The 19,676-nt window shown below is 42.5% G+C and overlaps 1 protein-coding gene across 4 annotated transcripts in view; it reads right to left on the bottom strand.

Moving 5' to 3' along the window:
* LOC139614881 (neuropilin-2-like) overlaps positions 1-19,676 on the bottom strand; it is a 94,492-nt gene that overhangs the window by 13,975 nt on the left and 60,841 nt on the right. For 2 of the 4 annotated variants that reach the window (XM_071472538.1, XM_071472539.1), the window contains exons 12-16: positions 12,547-12,621; positions 11,345-11,509; positions 6,516-6,784; positions 6,322-6,418; positions 4,423-4,455 (exon numbers count right to left, since the gene is read on the bottom strand). In XM_071472538.1, the coding sequence (XP_071328639.1) occupies positions 4,423-4,455; positions 6,322-6,418; positions 6,516-6,784; positions 11,345-11,509; positions 12,547-12,621 (639 nt within the window). Of the gene's footprint in view, positions 1-4,422; positions 4,456-6,321; positions 6,419-6,515; positions 6,785-10,827; positions 10,927-11,344; positions 11,510-12,546; positions 12,622-19,676 lie in introns of those variants that run through there. The other 2 variants (XM_071472540.1, XM_071472541.1) reach the window with 2 other exon arrangements.

The raw sequence follows: 19,676 nt of genomic DNA, 5'->3' as shown, positions 1-19,676 counted from the left end.
AGTGGTTGTATTTCATAGAACACAGTTGTGGTTATCGAGACTGGATCACACCGAAGCGAGTCGAGTGGCGAGGAGAAGAGGTGGAGAGAGAGAGGGAGAGAAATTACAGGGGCAGAGAAAGGATAAGAGAGAAGGCATTAGTGGAAGAAAGAATGGAGTGAAATAGAGAGGGGTGGTAGAAAGTGAGGGGAGAGAGGGTGGGAGGGTGGAGAAGTGAGGGGAGAGAGCTAATCCTGCCATGATATCTTTAATCCCGCATTAAAGGGTTTGTCTGAAACTTCAATACTCCGTCAACTCACTGTGAAAGAAACCCGCTGAGAGAGAGAGAGGTAGTGAAAGAGGGAGAGACAGAGAAAAATAAAGGGAGAGAATGAAAGAAAGAATGTGAGCAAGAAAGAAAGGAAGAAAGAAAGAGGAAGTGGAGCCAGGGCAGGCATGAACCAGATGGAGATGAGAAAGCAGAGAGGAATAATGAAGAGACAGTGGGAAGGAGAGGTGCAGAGAGAGATACAGAACCTCAAGGAAACCAGAGAGCTTCAGACTCACTCTTTTAGGGTTTAAAATTAGCTTTGATTGTAAAGCTGCACTTTAAGCACAGAGAGACTTCCAGTGGATTAAAACTTTCCAGGACTGCAATATTACTCATTACTTTTCTTTTTTTGGGGGAGGAAAGGAAGAATGTTTCTCAAAAACACATTCCTAAAGTGAGCTAAAAAAAAAAGTGCAGCTTTCACGTAAGCCTTAATGACTAGAGCTCAGAGGTGGGAGAGAGTCATTGTTTTACAGTTCACAAGTAAGTCTCAAGACTTTCTCAAGTCAAGACAGAGACGTCCTAAACTTTGAGTCCTAAATAAGTTATAAAGCTCTCTTTACAAAAACTATAACACCAGAGTCAAAATCTTAAATTCACACAAATCATGAAAGCTTTTGAAAATTGTGTTTGTATTACAGCGAGTTTGTTCACAATCAAGTGCAACTGCACTTAATCATAAATAAAATAGTGCTGACATTGCACTTTCACAGTATATCGAACTATTAACCAGTAGAGCTGCGATTTTCTATCATTATTTGTTTAATTTTAATTTTCATTTATTTTTCTTGAAACATGATTCAAAAATAGTTTTACAGTTTATTTCATCCTGGTGATGCTTTAAGATTAGGCTCCCAGTCCACTACAAGCTTTTGCCTCTTTCCTGATGTGTGCATGTTTGCATGTGTGTGTTTGTGGGTGTGTGTTTGTGAGTGTGCATGTTAAAAGGAATACATCTTTGGTTGCCAAAAACCCAACAGTGTGACACATGGGTTCACATCACGTCACAGTGAAGCCGCCTTTATGCTGTTAATAATCATCACGTTATCAGTCTGTAATTAAGGAGAAACATTGGAAATAAAGTTTAAACTGTGAGATCTGTGGGTCACTTCATTTTAATCATTTAACATAGTGATCGGTGCTTTCTCCACCGATCACTTGTCATTTTATGACAGAAGGTCATAAGAAGGATACAACTAAATAAAAAAATTCAGCTGAGACATCAGTTTAAATTGCTGCTCTCTAATTAGTTACTAAAGGCATCTTCACTCAGTCTTCCTCCTCACACTTCCTCTTTTTTTTAAATTTTAAATCTCTTTCATTTCTCTTTTCATTAATTTAGAGTTTATGCCTTAATCGCTCAAAGCTCAGCTCCAGCCTCATTTTTACCCACAGGACATTTGCAGACATCACAGCTGATGTTAGATTATGGTGAATTTTAAAATTTCCAGATGAAAGCCTGCTGTTCACAAAGTTACCTCTTCACCCTCAGTCTTTAATGATCCAAATCAAGACACACAGGAGAACAACTGAGGCGCTTCGACTGTGGGGAATAAGTCTTGAATAGAAACATTGGTTCTTAGCTCACTCTTCAACATCCCAGAGGAGTAATTTACTCCTCATGAAATCACACTATGTTAGACTGACACCGCTGCCATGATACCTGAGATCCCGCTGTCCAAGAAACCAAGCAGTGCGTCAAATACTTGAGATAAATCAAGAGTATGAGTCAGGAGACTTCTATGTTTTGAGTTCAGCTCTCGGCTTTTACTATTTTTGGGAATGATATTTATGTTTTTATTGAACCGAACTGCAGTGAACAAAACCAAGTTCTGCTCGAGTATCTAACAATATTCCAGGAATGTTTTTGATCTGTTCACACAGTACCAACACACACACACACACACACACACACACACACACACACACACACACACACACACACACACACACACACACACACACACACACACACACACACACACACATACACACATCTGCACACACACAAATTAAAAACCACACCTTAATACGCTGTCTCACAACCTACCACCACACTTGCTTGGTTTGGTTGCTATGGACACAAACTGAATGAAAACGCAGTAACCATCACCATGTCGCAGTTATTCTTGTGCTTTAGAGCCTCAGGTGGAGAAACTTGATTCCCTACGCCTGTGCTTCAGTCACAACCTCCATGAAATGCATTATTCATTTTATTAGTATATTAAACATTAAATCCATGAAATGTGATTGACGTCGATATGGGCACAAATCACTAGATAAAAAAACAAACAAAACAAAAAACAAACTGCAAACCGTAAAAATGACGATATACTGCTCCTTTATACCACTCAGAATTGTTAAATGGAGTTTATACTGGATATATATATATATTTAAATATACTATAAATAAACTTTAGAGAAATTCACCGTCCCACTGAAGCCAAGTTTCCTTCAAAATACCGTTATTTGTATTTTTTCTCTCTAAACAGAAGCAGCCTTGTGGCCAGACTTTTAGGTCTCAACCCATACTTTGAAAACAGCAGATCCAGTGGCATAATCTGCCTAAGCCCCTTTTTATCTGCTTTCAGACCGGCCTGTTTGAGGAAGAAGGAGAGAAAAAAAACAAGGATAAAAAGAAAAGAGAGAAGGGAAGTTGGATGGAGATCAGCTCTGCATTTCATTCAGGTGGGATCAGCAACTTAAGAGGAGAGGAGAGGAGAGGAGAGGAAAGGAGAGAGGAGAGAAAAAAAGGAAGAATAACTGAAAACAAGTGGAAAAGACAAGTTGAGATGGAAGTAGAGAAGCCGAGAAGAGTGAGGAGCAAAGTATAGAAAAGGGCAGAAGAAGGGAAGAAGAAAAAGAGACAGAGGACGAGAGGCTCCTTATATGGTGCTGAGTACAGAGAGTGAGAGCTTGTTGACAACAAATCAGGATGGAGTAATGGATGAGGAGCGACTCTGCTGCTCTCTAAAATTAGAAAGCAGTGAGGGCTGGACCCTGCTAACTTCTTTTATTTCACTGAGGCCCAGAGAAAAAGAGCAGACGGAGACTGTTTCACTTTGAGCAACTCAACCCTGACCTGTTGGATTTAACCTTCATTCCTGTGTCACCTTAGAAGTTGTTGACCATACGAACAATTGGAAATGAGCACTGTTTCAGTAATTTGCGGGGGTCTCTGCGTTCTGAGGGCACACCCATTCACTGAATTAACAACTGGATACCCGTGAAAGATCACACAGGGTGGTGCACACTGAACCGTGTCTGCCTATGGAATGTGCAAATACCCTGGACGCCCTGATGTTAATCTGGTGCAACTGCAGCCTTCCAGTGCTGCTGTTGTTGTAGTAAATAATCTCATGTTTATGTAGCGAAAACCCGCATAAATCAAACTACATAACTCGGAGTATGAGCCCAGCATGCAGGGAGTCATGCTGGAACAATGCAAAGGATCCATTCCATCAAGTCGCAACGTCGCCACTGTAATTTTCTCCCACGTATCAAAGTCAACATATCAAAACCTGTCAGTAATGTATACATCCTCACAAAGTCCTGCACACTGCTTTCAAATTCATGAATCCATAGTTATGTATGTATGAATGCATGAAAGAATGGAGGCTTTACTTCGAACATGTGAAACTAATCCAAGTGCAAAAGAAAAGAAAACACACAAGAAAGAAAGAAAAAAGAAAAAAAAAGAAAATTATAAGTTCAAATATTAAAAGGAGTAGGAAGAATCATAAGCTTATTTAATCCTACCCCTTCTCCACTACTCAGAAATTAATAATCATCAGTTGACTTCCAATTTATATCTTTTCCTGTCTTAACACATTATAAACAGTTTGCTACATATATATATATATATATATATATATATATATATATATAAAAGAAACCATATTTAGATTTGTTTGGAAATGCTGTAAGAGCAGAATTTCTCTGCCAGGATAAATGTGGTTCCTATCTGTGGTATTCAGGATTGTATGGTCACATGTTAGACACTAACAAGGTCACTCAGGGCCGGTGCGGCGCTGCGAGCTGAGCTTAGCAACAAGCAGGAAGCACAGACATTTGTCACAGGAAGTACAAATGGAAAAGGAAGTAGAACTTACTGGTTATGCCGGGAGTTAAGGCAGGCAAAGGCTCTGCAAAAGAGAGAGGAAGAGAAATGTTACTGATGATGGTTAGTAACTGATTTGTATGATAGATCAGTAGGAACTGCAAGGGTTGTGGAGGCTTGAGGAGTGGATTTGAAGGGATAGAACCACTGTAATGTAAATCTCACTTGGTGATGAAAGTTTAGATGAGAATGAGCTTCAATCAGCCACAGACTGACCTGTATTAACCATAAGGATCAGATGTGAGCCTGAGTTATGTGTGTTTCACTGGGCCTTAATTTTATCACTAAATCTATTTATTTAATTCCAGAGTAGCCATTTGAAATACAAAATACTGTGTCAAATATATTATCTTTGGTATTTGCTCATTGTACGGTGGTATAATTTGATTACTAAACTGACGTGATACAACTGTATTTTACAGAAGTGCATTTTTTGGAGAGGCAGCTGCTACATCTTTAGGAGAAACGAGGACTAACAAGTGTCTTTAGCATAGGAGTCTGAAGGCACATACATCTTCCCTCCATTACATTTATATTTATAAAATGAAGAGAGAATCGCGAGGGGAAAACAAAAGAGTAGGCTGAGAGGTTCTCTCTCTCTCTCTCTCTCTCTCTCTCTCTCTCTCTTTCTCTCTCTCTCTCTCCCAGATAGCAAAATAAATCTGGATCATACTTGGGCCACATGCTTTCTTCCAGTTCCAAGGCCTGAATCTGGCCCATATACAGCATGACTGTAAGATGCAACTTCCGCATCTGGACCAGTTGTGGTGCACACACATAAAATCTCCTGGCTGTCAGTCAATAATGGAGGATAACAGCTGGACTCTGCCCAGATGTGGAAGTATATGGGCCAGAAGTTTAATTCTGCTATCTGGGCTGTTATTTCTCGCCTTTTCTTACTTTCTTCTTTTTGCTTGGTCATTGTGTCTTACTCTCTCTCTCCCATGTCGTTGCTCTCTATCTGATTTCCTCTCTGTCCTCATACTTTTTCTCTCTCCACCTAAGGTGTTAATAGCAGCAGACATGCAGGATAGAAAGGGTACAAAGGGTAGAAAGGCCAGAGGAAGAAGTTTGGAGGAGGATGGATGGAAGATGGGATGAAAAAAGTGAGGGACAGGGTGAAGAGAAGGAAAATAGAGGAGTCGAAAGGAAGGGTGGAGGTAAGTTAAAGGGTCATGGGAACAGGAACTGAAATTTACTGCTGTTTATTATGTGCCAGAGGATGTGACATCTATTATGAAACTGAGAGAGAGAAAATCGCAGCAGAGTATTAAGAGAAGAGGGTGGAGAAATAAAGAAATAAAGATAAAAATCGAGGGTGTGATGGAATAAAACAATATTACATATTGAATAAACACAGCTTTATGCAACAGTGAGAAGCAGAAAGTGTCTGAGATGTTGTGTTTGACCCTCAGAAAAATTTTCAACATTAAAAAGGCCACTGTACACAAAATTAGTGGTGTATCAAACATAAGATATTGATAATATATAATATTCTATAAAACATTTTGATAAGTTGTAGCTATTGACACAGTCGGAACGATGGAAGAAGCAAGTGAGAGAGAAGAAATGTGAAGAATCAAGTAACGGCCGGGCGGCTGGTGCAGGAAAAGACTGTAGGAGATAGAGAGCCGGCGATATAATGAAAGATAGATTAGAATCCATGCCCAAAGGCCGTTTGTGGCCTACTTTCTTTTTCTTTTTTTCCTTTTTTTAATATATTTCTTTCTTTTTTCTTTTATTTTGTGTGTGTGTGTGTAAACGAGAAACAGTTTTCCCCTTCTCTCCCTCTGGTCTCTGGTGAAAACACAGCATAAATATTCCTGTGTGAAGGAGTCAGACGGAGAGACTTTAATAAACAGTCCGACAGTGCACAGGCGGTGGGACTTACGTGTACACTGCTCCAACTCGATGCTGTTGCTCATGTGGATGTTGTCGATTCGGATGTGGCCTCTGGTCGGGTGATCAAAAAATCCTTCAAACACCACCTGGACGAGAGAAGAAGAAACACACAGACATTTCACTTCAGCTTCTGTCTTTAAAACACACAGCGGCTGATGAACAACCTTCAGAAACAGCACTTACCTGATACTCTTTGGGGCTCTGGGGCAGGATGGTGCGGCCCTCCTTCCAGTGGGGCCCCTGGTCTCCTTTAAGCGCCCACAGCAGTGTCTCCTCCTGATCGCTGTCCCTCAGCAGGACCCTCAGGCTCCCCTGCGCCTCCCCCTGGAGCTGGTAGTAGAAGAGGAGGCAGAGCGGGCCCTGCTCTGGCCCCACCTCAGGGCTCAGCAGCCGGGCTCTCTTGCGCTGGGTGTGGCCCCCTGCATCCAGGTGGAGGTAGTTTCCTGAGAAATCTGGCAGAAAGGAGGAGAAGGAGAAGTGGTGCTTCATCAGTACATTGTTGTTGGAAGATCGGTTTGTGGCCCTTAAACTGCTACATCACCAGCCTTGTCAGCAGAGGAAGGTAGATATGACGCAGCACGTACGGCTTTCTGTGTGCTGCTTGCATTTGATTCGTCTAATGGATTCAATTTTAATGAACTTAATCATCTGTGACTGTGCGGCTGCAGAAAGCAGACTCACTGCTCGCCGGTGAGACAGGCGCAGCGTACAGCGTGATGTAGTGATGCAGTGGGACGAGGTTGTTTAGAGTCTAAAGCATTACCACCATCATTCTGTGGCATGAGGCTTAACCGCAAATGAGACTGCCATTTCATCATGGCCGCTAATGGCTATGGATACAGACCAACACACACACACACGCACACATGTATATACACACAAAAACACACTTGCATACACAACTCTGCCAAACGGCCCCAATCACTCTGAATGCTGACAGCTCGTTTTCTTGCTCTCATACCAATACAGTCACAATGCTTGTGTGTGTGTGTGTGTGTGTGTGTGTGTGTGTGTGTGTGTGTGTGTGTGTGTGTGTGTGTATGCTTCCTCTACACTCACTCACTCTATCAGTTTTTTTTTCTTGGCCCAAAGAAAGGATAGAAAGATGGGCGGAAGGAAAGGGGCGAGTGAGTGAAAGAATGAACAAACATGACATATATGAGAGAGAGAGAGAGAGAGAGAGAGAGAGAGAGAAGGGGAGCTCTGTAGTGTTTTCCCCACCCTGAACAGGACCATAATCATTAGCTTGCTGCTGTGTTTGGCTGTTTGTCTAGTTTGTCTATTATGGCCAAAGAGTTAAAGCTTCGCTGGAGCTGCAAATGGTGTTTTTATCGACAGACGGACACTGTGAGAGACCCCTCGTAAGGAGGAAGAGGAGAAGAGGAGAGGAGGAGGAGAGGAGGAGACAAAAGAAAAAAAAAAGCAAAATATGGAGTGTAGGTTGAGAATCAAGGATATTATCTATCTATCTATCTATCTATCTATCTATCTATATCTATCTATCTATCTATCTATCTATCTATCTATCTATCTATCTATCTATCTATCTATCTATCTATCCTCACCTTTCTCCCTCCCTTAGCTTAGACAGGGAAACAACCTTCAAGAGAATTTGCCACACATCAGGCTTAATGAATAATGGATTTGGGTTGAGGTAACTCTGTCTCTTCTCTTGGAGGCGATGAAAACGGGACCTAAATTACCGTTGCTCATTAAGTACAGTTAGAGAAAGTTGCAGTGTTTTTCTGTCTCTCTGCGTTTGATCTTGGCGAACGTACAAAGGGAGGGAATTAATTAACAACTCTCCATGGGAGGGAGAGGCAGGGATGGAGAATTGGCTCTGAGGGAGGGAGATGTGTATATGTCTGTGTCTGTGTGTGTGTGTGTGTGTGTCTGTTTGCATGAGTGTTAATGCATCTATAGGCATCTTTGTTTATATCTATATATGTGTGTGTGTGTGTGTGTGTGAGTTCATCTGTCAGTCACCCTGTGTGTGTGTACTTCTACTTCTACTTTTGTGTGTGTGTGTGTGTGTGTGTGTGTGTGTGTGTGTGTGTGCATCCTTCCCAAGTGTGGCAGTAAACTGCATGCCTGTATGTCTGTCTATGCATCATTTTTGAATCATCACACTGATTCCTTTATTATATTCTTAATTCTTAACCACTACTAAAAGCAAACAGTGTCTTATGAAATATATGTTAAATATATAGAAACACAGTTGCTGCCAGGATGAGGTTTGCATCCTGAGTCCTGTGAGTGGCTACGTTTAGGCTCCGAAAACACTTCAGTTATTTGGATTAAATACAGGAGGAGGATTTTCCCTCTTTCTTTAACTGTGCACTTTGAGTTGCCTGAGCATAAACATACACACATAAATCATGCTTAGGTTCTGATGAGTAAATATTGTACGCAAAATAAACTTTGGTAAAACAACATTTTGCAGATACTGTATAATATTTTCCTGAGGGTGTCAGGGTGTTTTTTCTTTCCACAAAATATATTAAATATAATCAGATGTAAAAAAAATTTTTAAAAAGTTTCCTTTGCTGTATTCCTGCATCCCAAATGATCACTAGCCCTCCAGGCAGTGAAGTAGTGAAAACACATGCACTCACACACCTACATGTTGGCACATTACCGAACGACCGCCAGTGATATGTAGGTTGCTACAGTGACAGTTCCTGCGATCAGCACTGAATATGATGGAGTAGTTTAGATTTAGATTTCATGCTAAAAATCAAACACCTGATACCACAGTATCGCTTTGTGTTCACTCCACAAAGTTGGCTTTGAAGTGTGCAGAGAAAAACCTTTTCAAGAAGTCCCAACGTAACAAATTATATTGCGATAACATTAATAAAAATGTCATTGTTATATTCCTCTATAACGTATACTGCTATGCTGCAAATCCCTTTAAGAATGGTAAATGTGTTTACTTTAATTATTTATTTAATTATCCTTTTTTTTTATCCTCAACCACACCTTATGGATCACATGAGGACAGTTGAGAGCAATATCATCAAATGTTAAAAACTGATTTCAGTTTGTTTTTTCCTTCTTTCAATCCCTCCTTATTCCTCACTTCCCTTCCTTATCAATAACTGAACCACTGCCAGCAAGTGAAAAGAGTTTCCTTCGATGAAAACCTCCACAGGGTAAAGGATTTCAGTCTTGCCCTATCTGAGATCAAAAGAATAACTGATGAGATGTGTTTGGGTCGGATTTTCTCTTTTGAAACCCTAAAAGGGCCCTTTCAGTAACGAGGGCTGGGGATTTGATTTGCATTTGGAGACAGCTTCCAGACAGGGTGCTGCACTAATGTTGCTGTAAAACAAGACTTAATGTCATGTTGCTGTCTAACTCTGAGACAGGGACGCTGCTAAGTCAATTACACACATTCAAACACAGCGCAGACCCACACTCACACACAAACACGCTTTCAGACACACACACACACACACACATCACACACTTGTGCAGCAGTGTGATGTAGAGCCGCACCTCATGTCACAGCCTTGTCTGTTTATGAAGGAGCTGCTCAGTCAACCATAAACTGGAAGGCTTCAATAGATACAGAGAAAACCTTGGTGGATGGCAAGGTCAGGTGTGTGTGTGTGTGTGTGTGTGTGTGTGTGTGTGGGAGACAAACCCACACACCAAGAGTTTAATACGCGGACAGTCCCACCTTGACTGATGTGTGTAGGATGTGTGTGTGTGTGTGTGTGGAGCCTCGGGGAGAGCTAGAGAGCTAAGGCAGCACTTCTGTCAAAACCATCATCCGACATATCTGACCGCTCTGGGCTATGTGTGTGTGTGTGTGTGTGTGTGTGTGTGTGTGTGTGTGTGTGTGTGTGTGTGTGTGTGTGTGTGTGTGTGTGTGTGTGTAAGTACAGTATGTGGAGATGTGGGTGAGTCAGTGAGTGTGTGTGTGTGTGTGTGTGTGTGTGTGTGTAATGGATAAAACAGTCTCGGTTATCGTCCTGCTGTCTTATTAAAGACGGACCGATGTGGAAAAAGGCACCGGAGGAAACGGGGGAGAGGTTGGTGAGGAGGGAACGAGGTGATCGCAGTGATGGAGCGAGAGAGTGGAGGTAGAAATACAGGAAGCATATTCTGTGGTGTGAGTTAGATTTGAAAAAGAGAGGGATAACTATGACTCTCAACAAGAAGTGAGATGATGAAGACAGTAGTAGCGACATTAGAGGCGAAGAAAAGAGAGAAACAGCAAACAAAAATAAACCGTGGAGAAGTAAAACTCCAAGAAGACTCCACAAAGTTGTAGATTCAAAAAAAAAGGAGGCTGAAGAAGAGAAAAAGAAGAAAAAACTCAGAGAGATGAGACAATAAAGTAACAAACTAGGTTAGGGAAACTGTTAAACCTCACATTAAAAAAAAAAAAAACTCCAATTAAGTCGTCGTACACAGTTTTAGAAGATCAGAGTGAAATCCTTGCATCATAGTTGCTGTCAGTGGTTCCTCCCAGCGCTGGGATCTGTAATATTCCACCACAGGACAACTGCTTTGCTCTTAATTAGCTCGAGAAGACTTTGTGCTGAGGGAGGTCAAACATCTCCACATGACGACGCTTCCTTTTCTGTGTTTAAAAAATGAGAAATGCGCTGAAATGGAAAACGCTCCGAACCATGAGAGCTGACTTTGGTGCTAATGGGGACACACGCGGTATTCAGAAAGTATGAATGTTTAATTAGAGGAGAAGGACCTGCACAGAGAACCTGGCTGTGGATTCTCACAGTGTGGAGATGATAAACATGTTCATATCTTTATGTTAATGTTATTTAGAGTCATTGAAAAAGAACATATTTTCAAACATATGCTCAAACTCTCTCATTCTGCATTTTGTTGAAACATAGTTTGGGGAGTGAGGCACTGCTTGATGGTGGCTGTGCATTAATAAAAGAGCAGACTACTGCCTGACCTGCGACTCCGGTCACAAAAGATGAACAAGATATTTTGTTGTGTGACTGTAAATCATGCTGCAAACCAGTACTCACTGTCGGATCCCAGAGCCAGATCCTGCCTCGTCTCGTGCGCGCCGTGTCCGGTGGAGCTGCTGCTGGCGGTGTGCAGGGACCAGCTCACACCTGACTGGGGATCAGCCGACCAGCCGCACAAGCTCTGCTCAAAGTCACACACAGCCGACAGGGATGGGGTGGTGGCTGTGGGACAGACGGCGAAGAAAGACATCAGATATGTGTTTTCACTTCTAGAGAACACAACAGATGAAGTCGCCTGCTTTGTTTTTCAGGCCTTTCAGAGAGCTTTCAGCACCGCTACTTTTTTCACCGCTTCTTATCATCCTTTCATGAGACTTGATGCCATAATGGCTGGCTCCTCTTTATTTTGATGGTGCTTTAAGAGAGATTCCCATTGTGTTTAGATGTTTTGGCAATAGTGCTCATGTAATATGACATCTCAATAATGAATACAAATATCAGAGTGAAGAGTGATCATGTGGAGAGAAAACAGGCTGAACAGAAGAATGAGTGGAGAGGATAAAAGAAAGCAAACATCGACAAAAAGTGGACAGAAAGAAAGCAGAGCAGTAAATGAAAAAAAATATACCTGACAATAACATATAATAGAAAGTAAAGTATTATTATCAAACGCACTGAGTTTTCCTGATGTGTTATTCATTTGAAGTCACTGGGTTCAGTTACAGAGCAACAACATGGATCAACAAGGAGCCTCTTCCACTGTCCTTCAATATACCTCAGCAGTGAGGCTACCTGCTGGACAGTCACTGACCTAGAGCTGTGAAATGACATTCCCAATATGTGTGTGTGCATGAGTGTGTGTGTGTGTCTGTGAGTGAGTGTGTGTGTGTGAGTGTGTGTGTGAGAGAGTGTGTGTGTAAGAGTGAGTGTGTGTGTGTGAGAGAGTGTGTGTGTGTGTGTGTGAGAGTGTGTGAAGCAAGATCCTCTGGCTGTGAGAGCTTATTTTCACTCAAACAGAGCTTCCTGTGGGACCCTTGAATCTAACAGACTTCAAAGCCCAGAGGCCCCGTGGTGCATGATGACATCATGAGTTTGACCTTAAGAGTGTGAGTGAGCGTGTGTGTCAAGTGTGGAGTGGACGAGATTCAGGGAGGAAATTAATGCAAGAAATCTGCATGAGAGAGTGAGTGTGGAGATACTGTGTGGGAGAGTGCTTCAACTGTGTGTGTGTGTGTGTGTGTGTGTGTGTGTGTGTTTACCAGGTCTCATAGCAGCAGTTGTCTGCTCCACTCTGGGCACAGTGGGAGTCACTGTGTCAGGTACAGTCGTGGTTTCTGTCAACAGGAAGAAAAACACTAAAGGTTAGAACAGAATACAGTAGACACAATAGAGTAGAATTAACTAGAATACAGTAGAATAGAATAGAGTAAAATAAAAGAGAATAGAATACAGCAGAATAGAGCAGAAGAGAACAGAATAGAATAGAGTGGAATAGAATGGAATAGAATAGAACAATAGAGTAGAGTAGAATAAAGTAGAACAGAATAGAATAGAATAGAATGACACGGCAGAACAGAGTAACATATGTATTACACCACACTCTATATTTAGCCTCAGTGAGTAGATCTGATTTAATCTGTTTAATTTCCAGCTCAGTCAAACTGTCTAATGAGTGCAGACAGTTCTGGACTCTCACTGATCTGAGCTCTGCTTTTTACATTTTCAAAGTTTGTTGTGCAGCTGATTCAGTGCACACTGGAGAGAGAGAGAGAGAGAGAGAGAGAGAGCAGTGTTTTAACAGTGCAGCGTTCTCCACTAACTGATGGTGTTTGTACACACGTCACCGTTGTTCTCCAGCACTGCGCATTAAGGCTGAAGTTTGTCAGGATCCAGGCAGAGACAGAGTGAGCTCAGGCAGAGAGCTGGCATTCAGCTCCACACTGGGCCTCACCACTCACTCCATCCACTGCAGGTTGGCACACACACACACACACACACACACACACACACACACACACACACACACACCACTATGATGATAGATGCTGCACTCAAACTGACCTTGGTGCACAGCAGCATGCAACCAGTGTATGATAGATCAAACAGAGGCACACACACACACACGCAACACACACAAACACACACACTCAGACACACACACACACATCAGCAGTGGGGTATGTCAGTATAACCCCAAGACCTTCTGGTCTTAATAAGCAGTTTTCTACTGTTGGTTAAGATTCCTTAAACGTCCCTGAATGCTTTAGCAGCTCTCTCTCTCTCACCCTCTCTCTCTCTCTCTCTCATACACACACACACTGGTGTAACTAAGTGGTACGTGGGGCAAGTGTGTGTCTACATATTGACGTAAGGGAACAGAAGATTGGTTTGCGTGGCACAAGGCTCACACCACAAACCTCTCACCAAATTGCTCTCAGAAGCTGCTTCTCTCTCTCCCTTATTTTCTCCTTTCCTCTCCCGCCCTCATCCATCCCTCCGCTCTGCAAATCCCCTCCATCTTTCTATCTTCCTTCTGTGTTTGTCACAATAAATCCGACCGGTTTCAATTCTGCTTCGCAAAAACCGCAATCATCACCACAAAGAGCTCTTTCTACACACACACACACACACACACGCACGCACAAAAAAAAATCAAACTCTCCTTTTCTCTACTTCTCCCTCATAGAAGTGAAACTCTATCTAGTGTTGTTTCTGTTTTACCACAACCGCAATTTTCTTCTCCATAACTCTTCCTCTCGTTCTCTTTCTGTCATCTCTCCCTGAGGCATATTTAGATTTCCACTCCTGCTTTGCTCTTGTCTGCCCGCAGCTCGCTCGCTCTCTCTCTCTCTCTCTCTCTCTCTCTCTTCGTTAAGACCCCATCTCTTCCCTGTGCTCTCCTCCTTCAATCCTCTCAACTTTTCAGGCTTCTCTCTCTGCCTGGTCTTATTTTATGTCCGTTCCAGCCACCAGCTCAGTAAATCCGAGCCCACCTTTGATTTACTGCTTGTTTGGTTGTTCTAGATGTTTCCATAACTCTCTTGGTGGTCTCTCTCTCTCTCTCTCTCTCTGTATTTGTGTCATGTTTAGTGTGAACTCTTAACCTTTGCTAGCCTTTGCTAACAGCGCTGAGTTCATTTGGGCATCTGAGTCCATCCATTCCACAAATGTGTATAATTGTGTGTGTGCATAACTGTATTGAGTTGTTTACACAGTCTGCTCACAGTGAAAGTATGCAGGATTATTATGTAAGCCCAGACAGAGTGGCCCCCCAACACACACACACACACACACACACACACACACACACACACACACACACAAACACACACACACACACACACACACACACACACACACACACACACACACACACACACACACACACACACACACAAAATTAGATATTAACATTGGATAAGTAGCTCCCAGCTGCTGACATTAAGCTGTTTTAATTTGGTGCCCTTTACCACTGTAATTAGCCCCCCATATGGAGGGGAGAGAGGGAGGACTGGAGATGAGAGAGAGAGAAAGAGGTAGAGATGAAACAGGGAGCGTAACCCTTTCCACCTCTCACCACCATTTTCCTAATTAGTGACCACACACCGCTCCTGTCGGCCTCCTGTGTCTCTCTCCATCTCCTCTCCACTCGTCTCATCCAGTTTTGCTTTCTGTCTGTCTGTCCTCCGCTCTCCTGCTCTTTCTCACTTCATCATCCTCCTCCTCCTCTTTCCCTCCATGAGGGTCCTCTCTGTCGTAACTGTAAAGGTCAGTAAAACAATTTACATACATTACTTTATAATGATTGTTTATTTTACATTAGTTGTTGCAGTTATTATGTAAAGCTTGTGTCATTTGCTGGAAATGTGTCCTTTACTTCCTGAGCTGCGTCAGACTGAGGGTCGAGATACCACAGTCGTGTTCGAAACACGAGGATTCAAACAGGAGTGTAAAAGACGTAACAGCCTTTACATCTGTACAGATGTGTCTTCCTGAACACCACTGGGTTACAGCAACTTAGCAGGACTCTCCAGCTCTCTCTCTTCCTCACACACACACACACACCTCAAACTGAGAAACAGAAGGTGGCCCGAGTGCTCGGTGTAAACCTGCTGACTGAGCAGGGCGAGGCGGAAACACAGAGACGAAAACTGTTCAATTATGGAAAGAGCTCTGGGTATAAATCCACCTCTGTCAGCCTAAATAATGACTACTGACACAGTTTGTGAGCCTGTGTGTATGTGTGCGTCTGGGAAAGAGAGGGAATGTCGTCACTACTCAAATTATTGGTGACATGGTGTGTGTGTGTGTGTGTGTGTGTGTGTATGTGTGTGTGGTGTGTGTGTGTATGTGTGTGTGGGGGGGGGGGGGGGGTCTCTTTTACTTAATGACTATGTGATTGACTGACAGACTAAATGGCAGCATGTGTGTTCAGCAGGATAAATGTCCTCTTTACTGTAACAGAGACCTCCTCTGATATTTAATGATACAGGCCACCTGGTCAACTGCAGGTAAAGTAAATCTTACTGTTAAAAAGACATTTTTCCAACGTATCTTATTCACTTAAAAGCTCCTTATTTGTACTTAAAAACATATTCAGCAGCTATTTACAGTACAACACTGTGAACAGCTACGTACACTTGCTATAAAGTGTTTCCAAATCTGGGAAAAAAACAAATGGCCCATGTTTGCATATTGCTGAAACTGCATGACTGCAAAGACTAGCTGAGGTCTCTGCGAAAGGAAACTTGGAAACTAGTGAGTAAAACTGATTTTAGTCATTGAACTTCCAATAATGGGGCAGTTAAATGTCGACGTCTGACATCAAATGAGAAGTAATGGTGGAAAACATGAGTGTTTTTGGATGAAATTCATGCCAGTGATCTGAATGGCAAATCAGACAACTGTGCTTAAAAACCAGAAGTGCAGGTCTGATTTCTATCTAGCTTAAAATGCTAAAGTAATTATGACTCCCTCTTCTGAAGATGAGTGGGTGGGAAAATGAGTTCTTTGCAGCAGGAAACTCTTTCCAGACTACATGCTTAATTAGCCCATTGTACAGCGAGCTACCAATAATAGCTGGTTTTATGGTAAGTGCTGCAGTGGACCACAAGTTTTAATGTCTAGTCAATGGGGAAGGAGAGTCTCTGTAACCCAGTAAAGTGTACTGGTGGAATAAGACTAAGCACATGATTGTGGTGAAGAAGCCAGCCATAATAGAGCGTGGCTAAAAGGCACAGCCATGAGCTAAACAGCTGAGACACGATCAGCGAAAACGCTCTTTATGTCAGGAAACTAGTGACAGTGAATTGCTCATTAGGCCGTTGTGCAACAAAGCACCACAAGGTATGTGATTGTAATTATAGCCTGAAGTGTCGAGCTAAGTGCAACAACAACTGAGATGATAAAAAGAAGCTGCTGGCAATGAATGGCTAACTACATCAGTGAACCATAGTCAGCTACAAAGGAAATGAGTTTAAGTGTGGCAAAAAAAACATTAAGCAAGTATGCCATTAAATTCAGTGGAGGGGAGAGACTCAGCTTCCTAGACCACTGAGCAATAATCTGTTAACAAGCATATGGTTCCCGAGGTCCAATCAGTGCTTTTCTTTTTTGGCAACATTAAAGTGACGGACTGTGCATAAATTAAAAATATTCATATTTTGTCTTTTTGTGAACATCACTGAAAATATAGGCTCATCTTTCAAATAAATAATATAATTAATAATTAATATATAATAAAATAATTCATGAGCATAATAAAATATCAGTAACATAAATACTTACTGTCTATTGTTGATCTGTCTTACAGTCAAAGACTTAATGTAACAATTATGGCAGGTTCTTAATCTGTTTTGAACTTTAACTGTAAATCACAGATCACTTTTTAACACTTGAAGGACTTAAAACAGATGGATGATGGATGGATGGATGATGGATGATGGATGGATGATGGATGGATAATGGATGATGGATGGATGGATGGATGGATGGATGGATGGAGGGAGGGAGAAAGAGAAAAAAACAGCAGCAGGGATACTGAAAACTCTGCAAAAACACAGTGAGCCAAACCTAAATATTTATATTGGAAGAACACAAGCCTTTTTCTTTTTTGCAGACAGACGCATATAAACAGACAGTCACCCACAATGAACCCGTGCCCAGTGCTAAGTGTTTCAGTGTGTGATATCTCAAAGAGGAGGAGGAGGAGGCGAAGATAAACTTGATTGTCCTCCTGAAGTGAAACGAACATGATTATACTATATATGGTTTAGAATAAGTGACGAGCTTCTTTGGGCGTGGGCTTGATTTTCAGTCCTGCCATGTTTGTACAGCGGAGCCAGGAGCAGTGCAACCGGGGACTGAACCCCTCTGCAGCGAGCGATTTACCCAGCGCTCCGGCTCATCAGCCACATGGGAACATGCTGCTGGTGTCCTGTAAAAACTCTAAACACTTATCTCTTCAGGAACCAAGACTTTAAAGGCAGCTTAAGGATGGGGGGGGGGGGGGGGGGGGGGGGGGGGGGGGGGGGGGTTGTTACAGAAGCCCTGGCAGGACACACAGGAGTGATCACATTCTTCTAATGGGACAGGAGTCAAAAAAAGGTGCAGAGATGGAGGAGGCTCTGCTGCAGCCAATAGGGTCAGTCTGTAACTTTATGAAATGAAATAAAGGAATCAGCTGCAGGCAGCTTTTATTTTTTAATCAGAGCAAGCTGCTCTGTTGCTACTTATGATGGTTTCTTTCCGTTAGTTTTAAATAACTGCTGAGGCATTTATCAAAAGTGAACTTAAACAATAATTAATAATAATGACTTAATAATACTGTGTGTCTGCCCACTGCTTAGTGTTTGAATATTATTAAAACGACTAAGAATACATTTGTCCAGGTGCTTGGATACATTATAAAATGCTTCCGATGTACAGCATAGAAGTTCATTCATTACTATTTAGAAATATTTGGCAGAAATATTGTTTCTGGTTGTTGTCATTGTTGGTAAATGTGGTGTTTATATAATCACACTGATCTCTGGGGAGGAGGGAGAGAAGACAGGAGGAGGAGGAGGAGGAGCAGAGGAGAGACATGAGTGGGTGTAACTACGGACACATCCCACCAATCACATGAAAGGGCCTGGACTGGAGCCACGGCTCACATGTGAAAGTGATCAGCAATGTTGGACGCACACAGACACACACACACACACACACATACTTGGCTAAACCTGAAGCACTGGCTGGAAACCTGGAAAAGCAGAACACCTCTAGAACGTTCTACAACAAGAACTCTAAACAGTGTTCCCTCCAGGGCGCTGCTGTAACTATGGATGTGTTTGAGTGTGTTTGTGTGTTTTCCACGTCTAACATCGTTGACGTGTGAATTCCAGACGCAGTCAATTCATTCGCTGCTGCCTCTTACAATAAGTCCCAAACTCACTCTTATTCCTAACCTTTATTTACAAAATTCAGCTTCACATTCATAAAAATGATCCTTCCTTGGACTTGGCCACTGTCTCCTTTTACCCTATGGTTCCTTGGGAGTAGCTGTTGGGGTGTTTCAGAGATTCAGTCCGACAGACTGGCTGTCATGGGGCCAACCTGTTTGCTATAACTGGCCCAACTTCACGTGTCAAATATTTTAGTGAAAGGCAACAGAAAACAGGCCATCAGCTGTGGGTGATGCAGTGGGCCAGCTGTAGTGCCCTTACTGGGTTAATCATTGTGGTTTTGCAGGAGCGCAGCGGTGAGGAGTCTCATTTCTGTCAGAATCTGGTTGGCAGCGTCTGAGATTTCATGACAAGCGAAGATCCGTGATTCAAAGAGCAGCGGATGTGAATGAAAAGACTCCAGACACAAAGCTGCTTTCTCTCTCTCTCTCTCTCCCTCCCTGTATCTCTATGCTCCTCGAACACCCCCACCCATGACACTATAGGTTTCAATGGAGATGAGAAACTAAGCGTGTATTTACAAAACTAATAACAAACCCTTGTCGTTATGCCAAACAGGTGGTGTGTGTGTGTCTGTGTATGTCTGTGTGTGTGTGTGTGTCTGTGTGTGTGTGCGTGTGTGTGTGTGTGTGTGCATATGTGCCTGCCCGCCTGCCAACGACGAGGTGTGGAGTGAAAGAGATGAGAGCATAGCAGATGTTCTGATAGCTCAGTCATTTAAAACACGAACAAATCTGGCAGCTTGGCAGCTCTCTGCTCACATCCAATAGGTTACAACACCTAAATTACATGTTGCCTCCATAGCTGGCGTGAATGATTAGAATGAGGCCTGCAATAATATTCTGGCTTTTGTTTCTGTTTTCGCACCGAGGGTTTGGCGCAATAATGAGATGCTAAACTACTTTATTGTGTGCCCCCCCTAAGAACCCTGGATCCGTAATTTT

The sequence above is a fragment of the Trachinotus anak genome, unplaced genomic scaffold (assembly GCF_046630095.1).
Source record: "Trachinotus anak isolate AG129_WGS33_773 ecotype Australia unplaced genomic scaffold, CSIRO_AGI_Tana_v1 ptg000039l, whole genome shotgun sequence".
Classification (NCBI taxonomy): Eukaryota; Metazoa; Chordata; class Actinopteri; order Carangiformes; family Carangidae; genus Trachinotus; species Trachinotus anak.
The sequence above is the reverse complement of the archived record's forward strand: the minus strand, read 5'-3'. Positions and strand labels throughout refer to the sequence as shown.